Here is a 23,328-nt window from a genome sequence, read left to right on the forward strand (position 1 = left end):
ATACCCTGGTTTATGCTTGGAACAGTTTTAAATAGCTCCTCTTGCTAAAGCATGTGTGCTAGATTCCCAAAAATAGACTCTTCTTCATACATGAGGATGTCGTTCCTGACACGTGCTTTGAGGCATTTTTGACATGCACAGAATGTTACATTAAGTTTTCTTACTCTGGTGTCTCCTATGACCAGTGGCTTGCATTTGCCTGGTAGCTAGAGGGATTTGGCGGCATCACCATCTCATAGACAAAGTGGGAAGTTTTGCACTCTGTCTCCTCAGTAAAGAGTATGCAATATGTGTGGTCAGAGAAGAGTCTCCTTCTGGGTAAAGCTAACTAGCCTGATATGGAAATAAAACTCACCCCTTTGGTGTCATAAGTGCTGTGTTCTCTGCAACTCAACTGGTCAGTTGAATTCATGTACTAAATCAAAAAGAGGCATTTTTTCTGGTGAGAAGGCATCTGTTGATTTCCTATGTTTGTGATGCAGTTATGATTGACAAGTGTGTATGCAATATGCATAGGTAGTCAGCTTTTTAAGTGCTTAAACGTTTATACGATCATAGTGAATCCACTCATAGAGGGCAAAGAAGAGTCTGGACAGGCGTCAGGACATCTCGAAACCCTTTAGGTGCTACTGAGGCATGAGCATAATACACACCTTCAACATATACTCATTACAGTAAAGAACAGTACAGGAGTACAGTGAGCCTCTAAACATCCTGAGTTCTTTGGAATCTATGGTTGCAACTTATAGCCAATCAGTCCTTACCATGGTCAGGCATCTGAGATCCCATGGAGGTCACACTGGTGTTCAGCACATCATTGACAGCAGTGTCACAATACAGGCTCCGCTGGATATCATGTTCACTGTCAGTCTGGTCGCTCTCCTCATGGCCGCTATCCTTTAGGCTGTTGCCCTCTAAGTCCTTGAAGGTGGAGCTGCTGGGTTGAAGAAAGAATGATAATTTATAACTGTGACAGATCTGATTTTTAAAAATCTTTCAGAGCCAGGATGATGTCAGCTCTGTGATGAGGCCAACAGTGACTGGATGGTCCATCAGGGCAGGAGAAAGAAAACTTTCTGTTTAAAGATCATGGAACTTAACACTGTAGAGAGGTTCTCACTATTGAATGCTGATGAAGCTAATCACTTTCATTCACTTATCTTCAGGGCATCACTACAGGCAAGGCAGAAGGAACTACAATTCTGAAACAACCACCTGCAAAAAATATCATTATTTCAGAAGGTTTTTTCCTCTTATGCAATCAAAGTAAAATAGTAACAGCTAAAGTTTACTGAGGGATTACTGTGCATGAGGCACTGTTCTAAGTGCTTGATATGAGTTCACTTTTTAAAATAATCACAACTCTATAAAATAAAGGTGCTATTAATATTCACATTTCATGAAAAAAAGAGGCACACATAAGTTGAATAACTTGTCCAAGGTCACACAGCTGGTTAAAATGTAGCAGATTTAAGACCAAACCCAGGCGGTCTGACTCCAGAGCCTGGCCCCTTAACCCCTATTTATACTGCCTCTCCAAAGATGTCTACTAAGCAACTGTGAAAATGAAAGTGGGAGAAATTGACGTAATGCAATTTAAATAGAAAGGGTTATCAGGATCAGAGAACTTGGGTCAGATTTAACTGAGAGAGGCTGAGGGACAGAGTCAAAGAAAAAAAAGGAGAGGTAGGAGCTGAGAAGAGAGCCTTGGTACATGGAAAGTAAGATGAAAGTGAGAACCAGAGGAAACAGTGCGTGCAGTTATGCTAAGAACATGGCAACCTGCAGCTCAAGACTTTGTGGGTAAATTTTTCTTGCACTTAGTAAATCAATCCACCATTCCATGCACTAACCATATTACCCAAGAACCCCACTGCAGCTGCTGCTGCTAAGTCGCTTCAGTCATGTCCATCTCTGTGCAACCCCATGGACTGCAGCCTACCAGGCTTCTCCGTCCATGAGATTTTCCAGGCAAGAGTACTGGAGTGGGTTGCCATTGCCTTCTCCGCAAGAACCCCACACCATTTCTCAAAAGATAAGAGACTAATACATCAGGTACATCCATAGATGCCTCATCTTCTCTAATACTTTGTATGTCCTGACAGAATGTGCAGCTGTGATGCACCATGGACTATAAATTAGGCATAAAAAATACCTAGTGAATGGTGAATCCATTCCCTAGTCAGTAAGGAAGCAGCGAAGGCATACTCAAGAAAATGTGTTGTTGTCTCAACAAGGGAGAGCAGCATGCTTGTGAATTAGGACAAGTCCCAACAGACCTACTGTACTTCTGAAAAGGGAGCCCTGTGGAGATGACACTGCAAACTCACTCAATCTGCTCAACCTTGAACATCCACAGGCCTGACTCTCTGAGGCTTTGATAAGAACACTAAGTACATATGATGAAGAGCTATGCCATGGACACAATGCCTACATTGTCATTCTCCACACTGGTCAAAGGGAATGACAGCAGATTTTTAACATATGACCAACCTAGATGTAGAATGTTTGCTGCCCTGAATATGAAAAGGAAAAGATCAAAAGGGCAGTAACGGGAAAGCCATAATTATCAGAAAATGAAGGGCAAAAGGGGGTGAAGCACTGACCTATTTGCTAATTATTTTCAGAAAGAATAAATGAGCATCAACTGTATTAAAACTAAAATCACTCAATAGGCCAACTCACTCAGCTCCTTCAAATTTTGTCATGTAGCTACTCAGCCCTGTGGACCCACCAGGATGCAGTTCTATTCAAAAACCAATCATCCTATGAGTTTTTATGGTCATTAACACCAATTGGAAACTCATACTTTAAAATGTGTCACTATCTCTAGCTTCATGGCACAGATTTGGAGGCTTCCTATAAGTACTAATTCCACAGAATGAACAGATTCAAAGTTCGCTTTTTAGAAAAAAACTCTGGTCCTGTCCACATGCACCCCTGCACCTCAGGAGAAAGGAAATGACCTGCCTGGATGGTCTTACTGGCTCCTACATTTTTATAACAAATAATTTTTGACCTACATTCATTCCTGCTATCTGAAGAATGTGAAAATTTCTTTAGTTCACAATGCACAATTGTTACCTTAAACCACAGAATTCAACTCTGACTTCACTGCATTTCAGCAGTTGCTAAAACCTGCTTGAGACAGATGATGGTGAGGGGTATAAAATAAGGACAATGTAATTAACCATTCTTTTAGAGCAAGGTTCCCAACCTTGGCACTACTGACACTGTGTAAGTCTGTTGGTGGGGGGAGGCAGGTGTTCTGTCCATTATAAGACGTTTAGCAGCATCTCTGGCCTCTATGTACTAGATGCCAGTCATGCCTCTCCCAGAAGGCACAACCAGAAATGTCTCCAGACATTGCCAAATAACTCCCAGTTGAGAACCACTGCTCTAGGTTCTTTAAACTCTATTCCTGTAACATGTTATATTTCCTGACTGTAGTGCAAAGAGCATTGAACTTGGAGTCATCAGAACAAGTGATAATCCTTAGTCTGCCACTTCATCTATGGGAACCTGGGCCTGATAGCTAATGTCTCTGTGCCTTGATTTCCTTGTCTGTAAAATGCATCTGCTGGGAATTCCTTGGTGGTCCAGTGGTTAGGACTCCTTGCTTTTACTTCCAAGGGCCTGGGTTCAATCCCTTCTCAGGGAACTAAGCACATGATTATTAATCAACTATACTCCAATTTTCAACAAAAAAAATAATGAAAAATTAAACCCTAGAAAAATGCATTTGCTAAAACCTCCTTTACAAAGCCATTTTGAAGACTTCATCAAATACTTCACATGAAGTACCAGTTATACACAAATGCTCAATAAATGGTTATTGCTTAATATGATCATTACTCCCATACATGATAATGATTTCATTGACTTACAACTAAATATTATGTACATAGTTTTTTTTTAATTGGAGGCTAATTACTTTACAATATTGTAGTGGTTTTGCCATGCATTGACATGAATCAGCCATGGGTGTACATGTGTTCCTCATCCTGAACCCTCTTGCCACCTCCCTCCCCATCCCATCCTTCTGGGTCATCCCAGTGCACCAGCTCCAAGCATCCTGTCTCATGCATCAAACCTGGACTGGCGATGTGTTTCACATATGATAATATACATGTTTCAATGCTATTCTCTCATATCATCCCACCCTCACCTTCTCCCACAGAGTCCAAAAGACTGTTCTATACATCTGTGTCTCTTTTGCTATCTCGCATATAGGGTTATCGTTACCATCTTTCTAAATTCCATATATATGCATTAGTATACTGTATTGGTGTTTTTCTTTCTGACTTACTTCACTCTGTATAATAAGCTCCAGTTTCATCCACCTCATTAGAACTGATTCAAATGTATTGTTTTTCATGGCTGAGTAATATTCCATTGTGTATATGTACCACAGCTTTCTTTATCCATTCATCTGCTGAGGGACATCTAGGTTGCTTCTATGTCCTGGCTATTATAAACAGTGCTGCGATGAACAATGGGGTACATGTGTCTCTTTCAATTCTGGTTTCTTCAGTGTGTATGCCCAGCAGTGGGATTGCTGGGTCATATGGCAGTTCTATTTCCAGTTTTTTAAGGAATCTCTACACTGTTCTCCATAGTGGCTGTTCTAATTTGCATTCCCACCAACAGTGTAAGAGGGTTGCCTTTTCTCCACACCCTCTCCAGCATTTATTGTTTGTAGACTTTTGGATAGCAGCCATTCTGACCGGCATGAGATGGTACCTCATTGTGGTTTTGATTTGCATTTCTCTGATAATGAGTGATGTTGAACATCTTTTCATGTGTTTGTTAGCCATCTGTATGTCTTCATTGGAGAAATGTACATAGTCTTTGTATAGGATTGATATAGGAAATGCATACATAAAGAATGCTGCTATATCTTCTATAAACTATAGTCAGACATTGTCCACTACATCAATTTCTTCTAAAATTAAGGGACAGGAAAAGAAATTCTATCCAATCGGTATCCTTCCTTTATTGAAAAATGAGAATGACATGCTCTGGTATACTTACTCTGTCTTGGCTTCTCAAAAGCTTCAAGGAAAATATAATGTTTAATTGCAGTGACTTAGATGCCAGGGATCTCTATTTTGCTTTTCCTAATTGGTTTTGGCTCTATCTTTTAAAATTTTGATAATCATTTAGAGATCTCTTCAAGAAAATTAGAGATACCAAGGGAACATTTCATGCAAAGATGGGCTCGATAAAGGACAGAAATGGTATGGACCTAACAGAACCAGAAGATATGAAGAAGAGGTGGCAAGAATACACAGAAGAACTGTACAAAAAGATCTTCACAACCCAGATAATCACGATGGTGGGATCACTCATCCAGAGCCAGACATCCTGGAATGTGAAGTCAAGTGGGCCTTAGAAAGCATCACTATGAACAAAGCTAGTGGAGGTGATGGAATTCCAGTTGAGCTATTTCAAATCCTGAAAGATGATGCTGTGAAAGTGCTGCACTCAATATGCCAGCAAATTTGGAAAACTCAGCAGTGGCCACAGGACTGGAAAAGGTCAGTGTTCATTCTAATCCCAACGAAAGGCAATGCCAAAGAATGCTCAAACTACCACACACAATTGCACACATCTCACACACTAGTAAAGTAATGCTCAAAATTCTTCAAGCTAGGCTTCAGCAATACGTGAACCATGAACTTCCTGATGTTCAAGCTGGTTTTAGAAGAGGCAGAGGAACCACAGATCAAATTGCCAACATCCACTGGATCATGGAAAAAGCAAGAGAGTTCCAGAAAAACATCTATTTTTGCTTTATTGACTATGCCAAAGCCTTTGACTGTGTGGATCACAATAAACTGTGGAAAATTCTGAAAGAGATGGGCATACCAGACCACCTGACCTGCCTCTTGAGAAATCTGTATGCAGGTCAGGAAGCAACAGTTACAACTGGACATGGAACAACAGACTGGTTCCAAATAGGAAAAGGAGTACGTCAAGGCTGTATATTGTCACCCTGCTTATTTAACTTATATGCAGAGTACATCATGAGAAACGCTGGACTGGAAGAAACACAAGCTGGAATCAAGATTGCCAGGAGAAATATCAATAAACTCAGATATTCAGATGACACCACCCTTATGGCAGAAAGTGAACAGGAACTAAAAAGCCTCTTGATGAAAGTGAAAGAGGAGAGTAAAAAAGTTGGCTTAAAGCTCAACATTCAGAAAACAAAGATCATGGCATCTGGTCCCATCACTTCATTGGAAATAGATGGGGAAACAGTGGAAACAATGTCAGACTTTATTTTTGGGGCTCCAAAATCACTGCAGATGGTGACTGCATCCATGAAATTAAAAGACTCTTACTCCTTGGAAGGAAAGTTATGACCAAACTAGATAGCATATTCAAAAGCAGAGACATTACTTTGCCAACAAAGGTCCGTCTAGTCAAGGCTATGGTTTTTCCTGTGGTCATGTATGGATGTGAGAGTTGGACTGTGAAGAAGGCTGAGCACTGAAGAATTGATGCTTTTGTACTGTGGTGTTGGAGAAGACTCTTGAGAGTCCCTTGGACTGCAAGGAGATCCAACCAGTCCATTCTGAAGGAGGCTTGCCCTGGGATTTCTTTGGAAGGAATGATGCTAAAGCTGAAATTCCAGTACTTTGGCCACCTCATGTGAAGAGTTGACTCACTGGAAAAGACTCTGATGCTGGGAGGGATTTGGGGCAGGAGGAGAAGGGGACAACAGAGGATGAGATGGCTGGATGGCATCACTGACTCGATGGACGTGAGTCTGAGTGAACTCGGAGTTGGTGATGGACAGGGAGGCTTGGTGTGCTGCGATTCACGGGGTCGCAATGAGGCGGACACAACTGAGCGACTGAACTGAACTGAACTGAAGTATTATAAACCACATTGGAGCTTTTGGCTTTTTATAGGAAGAAGAGAAATAACAAAATAGTGAAGAATTGGCTGCTTGGACTTAAGGGACTGGTAATTTGAGAATGAGAAGTCATATGTTCTCTAAAGAAAAAGCAAAGTGTATTAACCCCCTCCCCCAAACCTTAAAATAGTTAACTTGTATAAAGAACAGTTTGTCCATCTGACAAACTAAGTGCCACTTACTCTCATCCTGTAAGGACATTTAGTGGCTTAATGAATGGATTTGTGTAAGGCAGTTTAAGATGCAGTAAGTAAGATGCTGCAAATTGTAAAACAGCCTGGTAAATGGCCACTCACCCAAAACAATTTATGCCAGGCATAAAAAAATACTGATTTCACTTGCTTTACTACCTGTGTACCTCTTGGGAGATGAAAAACTTATAAAGCAACTTTTGTGGGACAATAAATTAGGGTCCTTTTTGCAATGGTATTGTAAATACAGATGTTTCTATTACTTGTTCTGGTGAGTAACAGAGGAACAAGCTTGAAAAAATTTGGAATAAGATTCTGTACATAAGACTCAGAGAATACTTGATGAATGAACATTACTAACATTCTGACCCATATTTACACTTCAAAATATTAGAAATCTTTCCAAAGAACAGAAAAATCTGAAAGGAGAGAATATCTTTCTAGTAGGTAACACCACATACCCAGGAAATAGCTTCTGAGAATAAGAATGGACTAAAAGTCAAAAGAGTAGGGTAACTATATTAAGAAACATAAGATCCTAGAGTGGTTCTTTGGAGAAGGCAATGGCACCCCACTCCAGTACTCTTGCCTGGAAAATCCCATGGATGGAGGAGCCTGGAAGGCTGCAGTCCATGGGGTCGCTAAGAGTCGGACACGACTGAGCGACTTCACTTTCACTTTTCACTTTCATGCATTGGAGAAGGAAATGGCAACCCACTCCAGTGTTCTTGCCTGGAGAATCCCAGGGATGGGGAAGCCTGGTGGGCTGCCGTCTATGGGGTCGCACAGAGTCAGACACGATTGAAGCGACTTAGCAGCAGCAGCAGCAGCAGCATAGTGGTTCTTGGATCACCTGTATCACAATCACCTTGGGAACCTGTGAAAACTGGAGATTCTCTAGGGATGGCACTAGAGCCTGCATTTAACAAGCCTCCCAGGTGATTCTAATGCACAAAAAAGGCCAGAAATTGCTGGTATAAAGGAATGTTTAATGCTAGTTTTCAATGGGAAAATGCTGAGTTTTTTTTAAACTTTTTTCATCCATTCCTTCAATAGACATGTACCAGCATTTGTTATAGACAAGGCACCATACCAGGTGCTGCAAAACCCCAGGACAATTCAGGTGGAAAAGGAAAGCACTCTGTATGGTTTAGGAGCCAATGCTCATTTTCTTTCCCACTCTGCTTCAGAGCCATGTTCATTTCCTGCTTTATTTTCTTTGAGCTACAGCCCCATGCCCTGCTTGATATTGCTCAAAAGCACTGCAGGAATGGGTCTCAGACAGCAGTACAGAAAACTGGCATGAGGAAAGACAGTGTTGCAGCAAGGGCAATGTCCCACTGCTGGCTTTCCTTGCTCTGAGATGATAGCAAGACAACAAACATAGCAGGAAGGAAATTCATCCAGAAAAAATTCTGAACTGTCTTGGCTTGTTAATCTGGGACTCTGACATAAACCTTGGGTATACCTACAGGTTACAGATGACGTTTGGGAAAAAAAAATACTACAGAAATAAATCACTAGATTACTCAGTGCAGAAGATTATGGGGCAATATGCTATATATCTTCCGTTACACTTCCTGATCTACTCCTCACCCCTCTGAACCTTAATTTGTGCTAGGAGAAACCCCGTTGCCTTCTGGCTTTCTTTTGGTTTACCTCAGGTAGACAGATGAGAGAGAGAAAAGGAAGCCGGCACGTAAGCCCTGGAGAATGCCAAAAAGCAGGCTCTAAGAAGAATCCCCGGGTGGGTAGAAAGTGAACAGAAGAAGAAAAAAAAAGGATGGGAAAAGAAATTCTCAAAGTTGGCCTGAAATTGGATTGGCATTTAAAGAAACGAGAACTTGATAATAAAATTAAGACTGATAATCAGATTCAGAATTTTCTGGCCAGGATATTTCCCATGCATGTAAGTGGATCCTCAAGAAACCACATACAGTGAAACACCTTTCAAACATCACTGTGAGCTATGTGAACACAGTTTGTGTGGTTTTATCATCTGATGTTAATTACTACTCTCTTAACACTTTCCATACATTTTACATTTAAAATAGTTAGCCCCCCTCAAAAAGCATAGCACACAAGATTCCCTGTGTCTTTCCAGGTATTGTGCTTTGTCTAAATTCAACTGATCCCATAAATTCCAAGACCTTTGTAGTTTTCCAAAGCTCTCAGGATTCCAAAAACAGAACCTGGCAAAAATGCTTGTGTCCCTGAGCTTTCCTCTTTAACCAAGGTGATCCCTGATTGAAAGAAAAAAAAAAAAAAGCACTATCTTTGATCTCAGGGAACATCAGGAGATTTTTCCACTGAGGGCCTATTAATTCCACATTGTACCTTTTGTGTGTGCATGTGTGTAAATAAAAACATATAATTAATCAAAATCAGAAGTTCTAGTGAGTCCAAAAGCTGCTAAAGAAATACATGTGTCCCAAAAGCTAAATGTTTGAACATAAGTTTTCATCTCATCAGTTTGCCTTGTGCATTGGATATTCACGTCTGACCTAAGATGGTGAGGGTTCCCAAGAGTCTTAGCCTTCCGCCATGCTATGAAAATCAGGTTCATGCTACAAGTTTAACCCGGTCGTAGAATTTCCAGGTACCCAGAGCTAGCCCAAGGGGCCTGTGAGGATAGGTAACTCACTGTTTTTATCAGAAGTCTGAAAAAAGGGGTTTGTAATAACAGTTCTAAAGCAGAAAAGAAAGCAAATTTCTGCTGCAGTTACTCTAATCAGTGTACAAAAAGAGGGCTTTTATCCTTCCTAATAAATCAGTTGAATAATTTTGATTTCCTCACCTTTTGATTTATTCTGTGAGCCAAGAAAATATTCAAAATGGATCCTTCCCAATCCCTCAAAAAATTCCAAACAATGCTATGACTGTTAATACTGGGCTCTCCATTTTCACATAATTAACAATTATCACTTAAGGTCACAAGTGGTTCCAGACCAATACAGATAAGCCTAGCATGTTAGCAGGCATTACTGCAGCATCGTGAATTAAATTAGATCTGAATTAAAGTTGTTTCTACAACAAACTAGTTTATTCCTCAAATCCTACCCTTCTGGTGATATAAATTTATGGGATTAGAGCCAGCAAAATAATAGAATTTTCAGATCTTGTCTACTGCAGCTCTAACATACCCTGCTTGTTTCTCTCTTTCATTTCTATTAACAATCACACACAGAGTTCAATTTTAGCTACAGAATAACCTCTGGACCATTTAAGAGGACAATTGCATCAAACAGTAATAAAGGCATCATCTGAATGGTCAGTACCAGTTTTTCTGCACAAATTCTCTGCTTAGAGGACTCCCTAAACCCCTTATCTTGCCTGCCTGGGGCACCTTGGTGACCACTGCACCAGATGGAATCTTCATTCTTGAAATCTTCCTGCCCTGGAATCTTCCAGGCAGTATTCAGTTCTGTATCCACATACATTGTGTCTCTGTGAATAACTGGTTATGAGCAACCATTCACACAAATCTCAACTTTGAATGCTTCACTTGAAATACCTATTTTAAGATTTATTGTATTAGCAAGTATATTATCTTTCCCTCTCTCATCTATAAAGTTTTTTAAAGATAAGAAATTAGTTTATCTGTCATTAAAATAGCCTTAAAATGATTTCAAAGTTGCCAAAATAACAGCCATCAACCATCTTAAAATTCAATAGAAGATACACAGGAGAAAATTTTAATATTAGATTTCTAAATCATCAAATCAATTTTATTTTAATATGACCACAATTTAAATTTAATTATTTCTGTATACAGTTACATAAACATGATAAAATGCCAACAGTGATTTTGGGTGGCGGAATTACCAGTGATTTTTATTTAGTTTTTTTTTTAATGCTTTTCTGAATTTTCCTAATTTCCTACAATAAGCAGATAAGCATTTTCACTTTAAAATCTGAAAAGGCATCATTTAAAAATATTTTCATGCTTTTTGTATTAAATTGAGCTCAATTGTAGAAATAGGCAAGCAAACCAACATACCTTTTGATTAAATGGGCTCGGCTGTTCACGTAGTTGGAGTCAAAGGAATAATTTTCAGTCTGCAATGGGGAAAGAAAAGATTAAAAATGTTATGGAGGTGATTCATGGAGAGTCAAACTGTCCTACTTAGGAGGAATTTTTCTACTGAGCAAGAGGCAATGAATGAATCAGAAACTATAGCCATAGTAGGGCAACACCCTGATGAAGACCTGCCTCCTCCCTGGGGCCCTGGGGGCTCTGTGGAGGCAGGCCCATGAACAGAGGAAGATGACACAAACATCCCCTAGAATACACCTGACTACTGACCATGCAACCACTTAGGGAAGATACAGCATGACCCAAACTCTTTACAGAAACTAATTGCTTCCCATTCCCCAGTGGACACAATTCTGTGCCCATCAAATTGACTGGAAGTTCAAAGGTATTTTTATTAGTAGGTAATTAACACATTAAAATATTTATTCCACAGATATATAAATGCAGGCAAGGTAATCCTCCACTGTGGATTTAAACTCTGCACTTCCCTTTGTTTTAAGACATTTTGCTCAGCACTGGTTATATAGGGAGGCCTTCATTTTATCACAGATATAGAGGCAAACAAGTATTACACCTAAAACAGGGTGAAAAGCAGTCCAGAGTGGGTGCCAAAGCCTTTCATGTGAAACATGAAGTTTGAAAGTAAACCCTTGTCTCAGCTCCCATCATTAAAACACCACTGTCTAATGTGGTTACAGTAGACTGCCTGAGCAACAGCTTTACAAAAGCAAATGCAGAATACCTGCCAGATAAAAGAGTTGGGAAAACAGCTGATAAGCATCCAGAGGTTGGGGGCAGATTGCAGGGGGGTCAGCCTTAGGAGGGTGAAACACAGGGAAAAGTCAACACTGAAGTAACTGGAGGTCCTAAAAAAGTGGATCTTATGTCCAAAACTAAAGTACTACTCTGAAAAGTGCCCATCTCCTCTGCCCTCCTGCCAGTCTACCAGAAATTCTCACCATTCTCACCATTCCTTAGGGCCTTCCGAAATCACTTCAACTGAAAGTGCCTGTGAAAGGAAACACAATAGCTGTCGAGCTAACAACAGCAGATTCCTTTCAGATGACTACATGTCACACATGAACTATGCTAGGCTCTTAAACACAGCTTTAGGTTTCAGGGAGCTCAGACTCCTTGAAAACAGGAAAACAGGACAGGTGATAGCAGTTCTACCACATGAGTACCAAATAGCCAACAGTCTGGATAGGGACCCTAAGTATCTAGAGTAGGTGGGGATGGGGGTGGCAAGTAGGTGAGAGAAAGAGAATGTAAAGAGAAGAAAACTAAATCCCCATCACTCTCCTGTACTTACTGGTGCATGCCCATGTTCTCCCCATGCCCCTTATTTGAAAATGAGCTGTGTAATTATATCTGGTAAAGAACTTGCCTGCCAATGTAGGAAACAGAAGAGACACAGGTTCAATCCCTGGGTTGGGAAGATTCTCCCAGAGGAGGGCATGGCAACCCACTACAGTATTCTTGCCTGGAGAATCCCATGGGCAGAGGACCCTGGCAGGTTACAGTCCATGGGGTTGGAAGAGTCAGACATGACTGAAGCGACTGAGCATGCACACATGCAAGCACACCAGCTTTTTCTAAAGGATAAAATCCCCTTTAATGAAAATCACAAGTAAGTTTTGGTGTTGTTGGAAGGAATGGATTGGGAGAGTTAAAATCAAAAAGGTTAGTTCATTTCTAATTGTTTCATAAGAAAATGGAGGCTGAAATTGTTGCAAACATAACTACAAGAGGAGGAAGCAAACTTGAAGCTGCATTGGGAATACAGTGCTGGAAGAGCTTATCCATCAGTGAGTCAACCAACAAGCACTTCTTGAATTAATTTCTACACCAATATAAAAGGCAAAAATAGTGTTGGGTAAATGTGTTCTTCTATGATATTCAGTACAATATATAATTTAATAAGTGGAAGTCTGCTAAGTGCTTCCCAGGTAGTGCTGGTGGTAAAGAATCTGACTGCCAATGCAGGTAGACGTAAGAGATGCAAGTTCGATCCCTGGGTTGGGAAGATCCCCTGAAGGCGGGCATGACAACCCATTCCAGTATTCTTGCCTGGAGAACCCCATGGACAGAGGAGCCTGGTGGGCTACAGTCCATAGGGTTGCAGAGTTAGACTCAACTAAAGCGATTTAGTACACGAAGCATGCTAACTGCCCCCGACACACCCACACAAAAGGATTCTGCCCAAATAAAACAGGGAAATGATTAAGCACTGAGTTTAATTATTAGTTTGTGCAACCTAGGGCAAATTACTTAATTTCTCACTTTCCTCCTCCATAAAATAGCCATGAATTCATGTGTGCTAATTTGCTTCAGTCATGTCCAACTCTTTGTGACCCTATGGACTGTAGCCTGCCAGGCTCCTCTGTCCAGGGAATTCTCCAGGTAAGAATACTAGAGTGGGTTGCCATGCCCTCCCCCAGGGGATATTCCCGATCCAGGGATCGAACCCATGTCTTATGTCTCCTGCATCAACAGGCGGGTTCTTTACCACTAGCACCACCTGGGGAGCCCTAAAATAGGCATAACAGAAAACAAATCCTAAGAGGAATTTCAAGTGCATTTGTCATAACTCATGGTAGGAATGGTGGAAATCCTTATCCTCTGCTTTCTACAGAATATGGATTCCCAAGTAGGATCTGGGATTTACCCCATTTGCGCAATAAAAGAGTACCATGCAGCACACATTCCATCGCAGCCTCCAAACTTCCTAAATCAGTTTTTCCAAGGAAGTTAACAGAGACACAGGTGTAAAAGAAAGGAAGATACTAGCTTTGCACAGAAAGCATGAGCAACATTCCAAGATATTGCCACATTAAGTCAGTTTTCAGGTAGAATATTTTATACCACTTTGCATATATGTGTGCACTGTGCATCAAATTCAGAGCCCTGTGGAGATATGACAGAACTCTGGGCAAATAAGCTAAATCATACAAATTTATCCCTCGTGACTGTATTACTTCTTGGTCCTAATGGAGTACTATATCTCACCTTGAGGATTCCCACTCACAGGCACTGAGTTATAGGAGAACACAGGTCTAGAAGATTTACTTATGGAAACTTAGCAATTCTCTTTCCCTTGCTGTGGTATACAGGTGGGTTAACCTGGACAGATATGCCAGGCATGATCTGCCACTGTAGGGTAGGAAAGTGTCATTGAAGCTTATCACCTTGCTCTCTTTCTCTTTTTACTCTAAAAGGGTAAACTCCCCACCCCCGCCACCCATTTTCGTCTGTCCTGACCTTCAAATGTAAATATTGTATTCCCCAAACCAGCACAAACCATAATAGACAGATGGCCCATGCTACATCCTCATGCAATTAGCAGCACTAGTCATGAGACAGGTTCCTAGAACCGATTTTCCCATAGCGGATGGAGCTATGCTGAGTCATCCATTGCCTTTTGCCTCTGTAATCAGTCTCAGGTCTTTTTGTGAGGCAGCTTGGTGAGAACTATGGAAACAACCTATGCAACAGAATTATTCTATTAATAATTGGAGAGGATATACTATTCTGGCCTCATTAGGACTACAGTCCAAACAACTGAGCCAACTGGCCATAGATGGCCTATGATGAGTCAGGGTAAACTAACATCAAGTATTCTTGCTTGTACTGATTCAAGGTGTGTGTTCAAATCCAAATGCACTGAAAGAGTACATTTTTTTTCCACACTTCAGGTAGAGCAAAGAATGAGACTCAGACCACCCCGAAGAAGGAAATAATTTCTCTTAATGAATAGTTTGCAAGTTTTAAGCCAGTGGTTCTTAGCCCTAACTGCACATTAGAGTCAACTAGGGAATTTTTTTTTAATACTGTTGAGAAGATCCCACTCCAAGAGATTCTGAGGTAATTGGTCTGGAGTGGGGCCCAGGCATTAGTACTTTTTTAAAAGCTTCCTAGGTAATTCTAACAGACATCCAGAGTGGAGAACTGTCTTGGGCGAAAGACCAGACACTGGCTTTGACCCGATGTGCTGTATTTTCTAAGGCAAGCCTAGAAGATGGCATATCTTTTGCCAGATTATCTACCAAGGTCATCTCAACAAAGACTAAAAAATGACAAAAGAAATACACATTTTAGGAAATAATAAAACAGCTTTTCTTTTTTGCATGAATGTATTGGCTCCCAGTTAGCCTTATTTAATCAAAATTTGCTTGACATTATTCCAATCCCCTCTCTAAGTATTCTAAATGGGAAATAACATGAAACATTTGAGAGGGGAAATTTTATCTAAATGTCACATTAATTTCACTAGGAAATGTCCGCATCTCCAATGAGACAGCCAAGTTAACACAGGAACACAGCAAAGAGACAAGAACATTTGTTTCTGAAAAATTTAAATTTTGACATCAAAAAAATGGGTCTAGAGCAAACTTTTATTATATAGTATTTTTATGATAATAATTATATTCCCAGTCTCAACAGTAAGTGTCACTTTCCTATCATTTAACATATTCCTCCCAAACCCTTTCTCTAATTAGAATTCTTTATCCTAGGATTCACTGAGAACAGACTTCTCACTTTGTTTAGGTTTAATCAAATCTGAATTTTCTGAAAACAAAGAATTAATACTTGTGGATAGTAGAGTTTTTTGGATAGCTTAGAGCTTTCTTCTCTAAGGACTAAAACTTTGGTTTAAAATCCTACACATCATGCCTTTTTTTTTTTTTTTTGGAGGGTAATTGCTTTATAATATTGTGCTGGTTTCTGGCATACATCAACACGAATCAGCCACAGGTATACATATGTCCCCTGTCTCTTGAACCTCCCTCCCATCTCCCACCATATCCCACCCCCCACCAGGTTGTCACAGAGCACTAGATTAAGCTCCCTGTGTCACACAGCAAATTCCCACTATCTGTTTTACATATGGTAATGTATATGTTTCCTCACTTCTCTCTCAATTCATCCCACCCTCTCCTTCCCCCACCATGTTCACAAGTCTGATCTCTATGTCTGCATCTCTATTGCTGCCCTGCAAATAGGTTCATCAGTACCGTCTTTCTAGATTCCATACACATGCATTAATATACAATATTTGTCTTTCTCTCTCTGACTTACTTCACTCTGTACAATAGGCTCTAGGTTCATCTGTCTCATTAGGACTGACTCAAATGTGTTCTTTTTAACAGCTGAGTAATATTCCATCATATATATGTACCACAATTTCTGTATCAATTCATCTGTCAATGGACATCTAGGCTGCTTCCATGTTCTAGCTATTTAAAAAATGTTGCAACAAATTTCCTTGTTTTTGAACATTATTACAGTTTCTTAATGGTTCCTCTGAAGTGCCTTTCTAAACATAAATCACTGTACCATGCAGGTTTGCCTGTACACTCACTGACTTCAAAAAACACTGTGTCTTTTGAGTTCTTACCTTTAATTTTTAACATATGTCTCCCACCAACTTGCCATAAAACACTCAATATTGTTACTACTCAGTGCTATTAGTACACCAAAGCAGCTCCTCTTCCATTTCAAGTTTGATAATTCTCTCCTGTGTTCTTGGAAACTATATATTTATTAGAATAGTCTAGGAAATGAGACTTAAGTTCTGAATAGAGAGATGAGATGTTTTTTTAAGAGGGAAATGGCATGATCTTTACTGCAAGGACTTTTCTATGTTTTAGGGTTTGCTGTTGTTTAGGTTTTTTTTTTTTTTCCCCTGCACAGGAGCCTTCTTTGCTAACTATTTTCAATTCTCATCTTCTTTCTGGATGTGGGAGTTTTCTAGAGAGACTTTGGGGTGGGTGGTATGTTATTATGTTAATGAGTCTGGCATATCACAAGTCAAATACTTCCACTTTGTCAGGCCCCCAAGGTACCAGAATGCCCTACTTTCATTGTCATTTTGCATTACTTTCACAGTTCACTGAGTTGTGCCCTAGTCTCTGGAAGAGTGACTGTGACTCTCAGTCACTAGTCTTTATCATCAGTATAGACTTCAACCCTAAGGAGAAAGAAGCCCAATAAATGCAGATATCCAGGACTAGAATCTTTGCCCAGAGGCACAAATCCTCAGGTCACACTATAACGTTAAAAAAGATTACAGATGCTGAGATGAAAACCTTAAGGTTTTCATTTGAAAATGAACAGCCATTTTAAATTATACTTTAAAAGTCCCATCAAACTGAAAAACATTATAGCTGCAATTTGCTAACTAATTTCTTTTTAATTTTTCACTCAGTCATTTTATCAATACAAACAGGAAAACTAGAATCCCAAATCAGATGCACAGCAAAATGATTTTTAAATGCTGGTTCTTTTTTTAACTGCTGATGTCTAATAATGATAATTGTACCTATTGATCATATGATAAGACTCATAACCTTTTTCTGAAAGTAACTGCTGCTTTAGATGTTCAAATGGCATCTTTTCACAAAGGCATTTTTTTAAGGAACTGAATTGACAAATGGCCTTTCCCTCCTTACTATCTTCAGCACATAAAAATGAAAATGTAAATTCTATATAAAAATAAAGCTAACATGCCTGCAGCTAAAATGTATATTCAAAGACTCATTCATCCAGACAGCAGAAGCTGAATGAGAAAGTAGTGAAGACAGAATAAAAGGCACCATCCACAGAGCTGCCATCACCAGAATTATCCTGAACTGGAAAACAAGCTAAGTAACCTTCCACTAGCCATGCCTATGTACACATTAGTGCTAATTCTCATGTACAGACACACACAGTCTGACTACAGTAAGCAATGCGATGTAGGGGAGGGGGTGAACTGAACTCTCTCCTCGTGTCTGTCACTGACTCATTGGTGGCCTTGAATAAAGCACTCAATCCCTCTGGAAGTGTTAATTTATCTATCTAGGAAATAAAGAGAACAACCCAAATGATGCCAATGTTCCCTTCAAGCCCCGGCTCTTGTTCAGTCATTCGTTTTTTCATTCATTCCTACATGCAATAAACATGCACCAAACCCTGAGAACGAAAAAAAAAAAAAAAAAGATATACGCTAGACCAGCAAGGAGATAACAAACTGATCAACTCTGTGCTAGGGGTGGTTATACTTGTGCACAGGCTATGGAGTGGACCTTTGAGAACTGTACCACAACTCAATGTAACTAAAGTCTGTCGCTAAGTGGTGTCCAACTCTTTTGCGACCCCATGGACTGCAGCTCACAAGGTCCATAGGATTTCCCAGGCAAGAATACTGGATTGGGTTGCCATTTCCTTCTCCACTATGGAATTAATTAGCACACTAATGGCTTGATGATAGTAGGTGATACACATAGGAGAATTTGGCCTTTATATTTGCTACACATACAAACCCATGTCACAAATACAGGGAACCTCCCTCTCCTATCAAATGAGTTATAAAACTTATAAAATTCTTACAAATAGCATGCCCCTTTGGCTTCACTTCCACAGCCTTCATCAACTTGTGCCACTACTTCATCTCCATCTGCCTTTTGCCCATTCTGCAAATGCTATGTGCATAACCTTTCTTGCCCACTATTTTCATCACAACATTTCTCTTTTCAAGGCTTCAAAGAAACCTTTCAATGGTTCCCTGTTGCACTTAGCATTAGTGATTTAGTTGCTAAGTCGTGTCCAACTCTTGCGACCCCATGGACTGTAGCCTGCCAGGCTCCTCTGTCCGTGGGATTTTCCATGCAAGAATACTGGAGTGTATTGCCATTTCCCTTCTCCAGGGGATCTTCCCAACCTAGGAATCAAACCCAGGTCTCCTGCATTGCAGGCCGATTCTTTACCAACTGAGCTAACTTGAAATTAAATCTTTAGCTGAGCAGTCATCCAATACCAAGTCCTCTACTTCCCTCATATCTCAACCCTCATTTCTAATATGCCTACATCTCTGATCATCCCACACAGCTTAACATGTTCTCAGCACTTAGTGTACAGACTATGTGATGTACTTATGCTTTTCCTCAGGTTCTATGATTATTTCATGTGTAGTATGTCAGTATATCCTCCAACTAGACTGGAAGCTTTCTTTTGAAGTCTCAGTGCCACAATGCTGGACACTTAGCAAGTGCTCATGTAATGAATCCATCAATGAAAGACCAGAGAAGGGGTGGAAGGGGTTAAGAATAAAGCTTCTTATTACTGTTAAAGCAGATGACCAAATCTGTAAGGCCAAGGTGGTCTGTTTCTTTAGAAAGCATCCCTTCTGCCCACTGTCTTCTGTAGTTACAGTTTGTTCTCTGTCCTTATTCCCAACAATGACCTTATAAATACACAGTAGTCTAGATATAACTGCCAAGGATAAGATGCTACGGTTAGGTGATTCCTGCCCATCATCCATCAGTCCTGCCGTATCTCTGGGAATGGCAGTAATGACACATGATAGTGTTTCCAAAACAGGGTAGATAAAATTTCTGTGAAAAGATAAAGCTTTGCCTTATCTGTAGAACTCTGAGCCACAGACTGACAGTGTGACAGCTACTTTTCATCATGTTAAAGAAGACTCTAGGATTCCAATGGCTTGCAGACAGGGCTATCAGTAGGAAACATAGGCCATTTAGTTAACATCCAAGTCAAGTTGAAAGAGTTCCCCTCTTGGTGGCCTTTTATCATCACTGTTAAAATTTCACTGGCACCATCGATATAGACAGACTACCTAGAGGTGACAAAGGCAGCTTAGAGAAAGCCCTTTTCTCTACCCTCATCTTTTATTGGGTCAAAGTTGTGACTTTAGAAGAGCAACCCAGTACATATTTTACTACAAAGGCCTCCTTGAGAAACCTAGGAACTTTCTGTAGGAATCCATGCAATTCAGAGGCAAAGAGCCTACTGAATGACCAGACTAAACACCATCCCATTATACAGATAAGAACAGTTTTCTGTTCTTCTCTGGGACCCTTTTCTAAGTCCTTTGTGGGGTACAGTGCCCTTGAAAATAATATCTGCTTACAAAAAGCTCTGAGGAACCAGTTAATGCTTATTCTACACAGGAGTGCAAAAACAACAAGACTTTGGTGTGGATACAAGTAGTTTAAGACTAAATAAAATGACTAACCCAATCACATGAGTCATATCATCTCATCCCACATAAACAAAATTCAACCTGAGAAGTAAATAGCTATCAACCACATTCACCAGTAGAACAAAACCTGGAGGGTAATCATCAACCCCAAATATGTAAATACCACACATTAAAGCTATTTTGTAGGCTCAGAGTGCCTTTCATCCCCAAATATTAAAGTATTTTACAAGCAGGTGCCAACTGTTACTCCCCTACTTAAACAGCCAAGAAAACAAACACACAGGTTAAATGCTACAGCCACGTTAAATACTGACTCAGCTAGCTGCTGCTGCTGCTGGTGCTAAGTCGCTTCAGTCATGTCCGACTCTGTGTGACCCCATAAATGGCAGCCCACCAGGCTCCCTCATCCCTGGGATTCTCCAGGCAAGAACACTGGGGTGGGTTGCATTTCTTTCTCCAATGCATGAAAGTGAAAAGTGAAAGTGAAGTCACTCAGTTGTGTCTGACTCTTCGCGATCCCATGGACTACAGCCTACCAGGCTCCTCCGTCCATGGGATTTTCCAGGCAAGAGTACTGGAGTGGGTTGCCATTTCCTTCTCCAGACTCAGATAGAACAAGTCACAAAAACAAGAACAACAAGAAAAAACCCCAGGAACACTGTTCTTGGCATGACCTACTACTGAGATGGAAAGCAAACACAAGCTGGTAACAACAGAGAAGTGATTAGCCTGCTTTCTACCTATTTTTCTCTGAATGACTTTCTTTGCTACTTTTTGTGAATGGGTCAGGAGAGTATAGCATAGCAGAGAGACAAAAGAAAAATTTGGCACACACTACTGCAGGTAGTTCTCCAGACGGAGATGGCTCCAGGAACGAGCTACTTTCTTCCCTGCAACCTTGGTGACCATTTCAATTGTCCTTTAGAGATATTGACAACCATCTTTACAAGGTGACATAAGATGACTAGTGATGACTTTATGGGGTAGCTTCAATTTCAGAAGCTATGATTTGATAAAGTTGATCCAACTGACAATAAGAAACCAATTTAAGACCTTCCACAGCAATGGCCCAGGGAGCCACAGTAAGAGCTCTCCTGAATCCAGCCTATCTTTGAGTCCTTCTGGCAACCCACTCCAGTATTCTTGCCAGGATAATTCCATGGACAGTAAAGCCTGGCGGGCTATAGTCCATGCAATTGCAAAGAGTCAGACATGACTGAGCAACTGAGCATGCACAGCTTAGAGAAGGTTCAGCACTCTGGTCCATTTCTGCTGAATTCTATTTAATTGGCCTCAATTCTCTACTACTTAGCAGCTACGGAGTCCTGACTGCCTGCAGAGTGCAATTTCTATTGAGCAAACCTTGTCAGCTGAAAAACTTTCAAAATATTTGGAGGGAGCGCTGCAGGTGACTCTGCCTGTGGGCCCAAACAACACCCCCAAATCCAGTTCCAGACCCAATCTCATTATTTATATTATACATCACTTAAAGCCCGGTTGCCTCCACAAGCTTATTTAAGAGTGAAGGAAAAACAGCCTTTGGCATATCATTCTAAATTCATTTCCCTTGTACCGGCTTGTTGCTCAAGCCTGTAACATGTGATCATGCCGACAAAAAACAACCAAGTTCTACACCATCTTGAAAATAGTGAATGTGTTAGCTTCTGATATTGATGTTTTCTAATTAGATGAAACACAATAGATCATTTGCTTGTTTGTGGTCAATGAAATTTTCCATAGTTCTCTTTTGGTGTAGTTATTCTGATGACCATGGCAAACACAGTATATGGGAGGCATATAGGCAAGAATGTGCACACACGGCATCCATTTATATTTACTGTCACTGAAATGAAAACAGATTATTTCCAATCTTTTTAAGTACTAATTTCAAATTTAATGAGGCACAATAAACATTTCTCAAAATCAGACTCCATGGTTGCTTACCATTGGCAACCCTCTAATTATGACCAGAGTTTAAATAAAGGGTGCTCAGTTCTGTTGAAATTATTAGTCACTGAAGGAAATCCATGGTAGCCTCCAGTTTCTAGTGACTTACACAAGCACTGCAGAAAATCTGTGTTGGAAGCAAGACAGAACTTACACTTCAGCATCACTTCATGACACATAAATAAGAAGCAATAGAAAGAGGATTTGGAGAAGGAAATGGCAACCCACTCCAGTATTCTTGCCTGGAGAATCCTGTGGACAGAGGAGCCTGGTGGGCTGCTGTCCATAGGGTCACACAGAGTTGGACACGACTGAAGCAACTTAGCATCCATGCATGCATTGCAGAAGGAAATGGCAACCCACTCCAGTGTTCTTGCCTGGAGAATCCCAGGGACAGAGGAGCCTGGTGGGCTGCTGTCTATGAAGTCGCGCAGGGTCAGACACGACTGAAGCGACTTAGCAGCAGCAGCAGCGAAAGAGGATTGATTCAAGGAAGTAATGGAAATGTTTACCTATTCTTTCAAAACCCCTACCTATCCACCCAGATCCTAACAGACCTTCTCATTTTATGCTGGGAAGGGGGTGGTGAGGGCAGGCTGGAATTTGACCTGATTTTGTAAACAGATCCGACATAAGAGTGCCAGCAACCATGCACAGTAAAGCCATAACTACACCTTGAAAAGTGGCTAATATCAGCAGCTTGAAATTGTGAGAGTATTAGAATTCTGTAATGCAGTTATGCAGTGTAACAACAGAACAACAATTACTAGTATGCCTTTCATTTATACGAATCTTTCATCAAAAAGAATTTCAGAATGTTTAAAAAGGGTTTCAGGAGAGAGCAAAAATGTACTCAACCTTAGAGCAACCATAAGACAGAGGAATATTCTTAGATGGCAAAAAAGACAGCCAAGGTGGAAACTGGGCCTGAAGGTGGTTACATTTTCTACAGAGCTTATGGTACAGAACTGAAGAATTTTGCTTTTCATCCATTCAGCGAGACTTCTAGGAGGTGCTTGATGAGTGCAATGGAGCAGGTGTCTCCTGTCAATATCATCCTGAAACAATTAGCTTTTGGAAATGGACACAATACAGAAGACTTTGCCCCATTTTTCTTTTTTTCCCCTCTTAACCAACATTAATTGGAGAAGGAAATGTCAACCCACTCCAGTGTTCTTGCCTGGAGAATCCCATGGACGGAGAAGCCTGGTAGGCTGCAGTCCATGGGGTCGCACAGAGTCGG

The 23,328-nt window shown here is 40.5% G+C and overlaps 1 protein-coding gene across 3 annotated transcripts in view; it reads right to left on the reverse strand.

Moving 5' to 3' along the window:
- PCDH19 (protocadherin 19) overlaps positions 1-23,328 on the reverse strand; it is a 134,372-nt gene that overhangs the window by 60,906 nt on the left and 50,138 nt on the right. For 2 of the 3 annotated variants that reach the window (XM_061409142.1, XM_061409143.1), the window contains 2 exons: positions 11,120-11,178; positions 765-937 (listed from right to left, as the gene is read on the reverse strand). In XM_061409142.1, the coding sequence (XP_061265126.1) occupies positions 765-937; positions 11,120-11,178 (232 nt within the window). The remainder of the gene's footprint in view (positions 1-764; positions 938-11,119; positions 11,179-23,328) is intronic. The other variant, XM_061409141.1, reaches the window with a different exon arrangement.

This window comes from Bos javanicus, chromosome X (genome assembly GCF_032452875.1).
Source record: "Bos javanicus breed banteng chromosome X, ARS-OSU_banteng_1.0, whole genome shotgun sequence".
Classification (NCBI taxonomy): domain Eukaryota; kingdom Metazoa; phylum Chordata; class Mammalia; order Artiodactyla; family Bovidae; genus Bos; species Bos javanicus.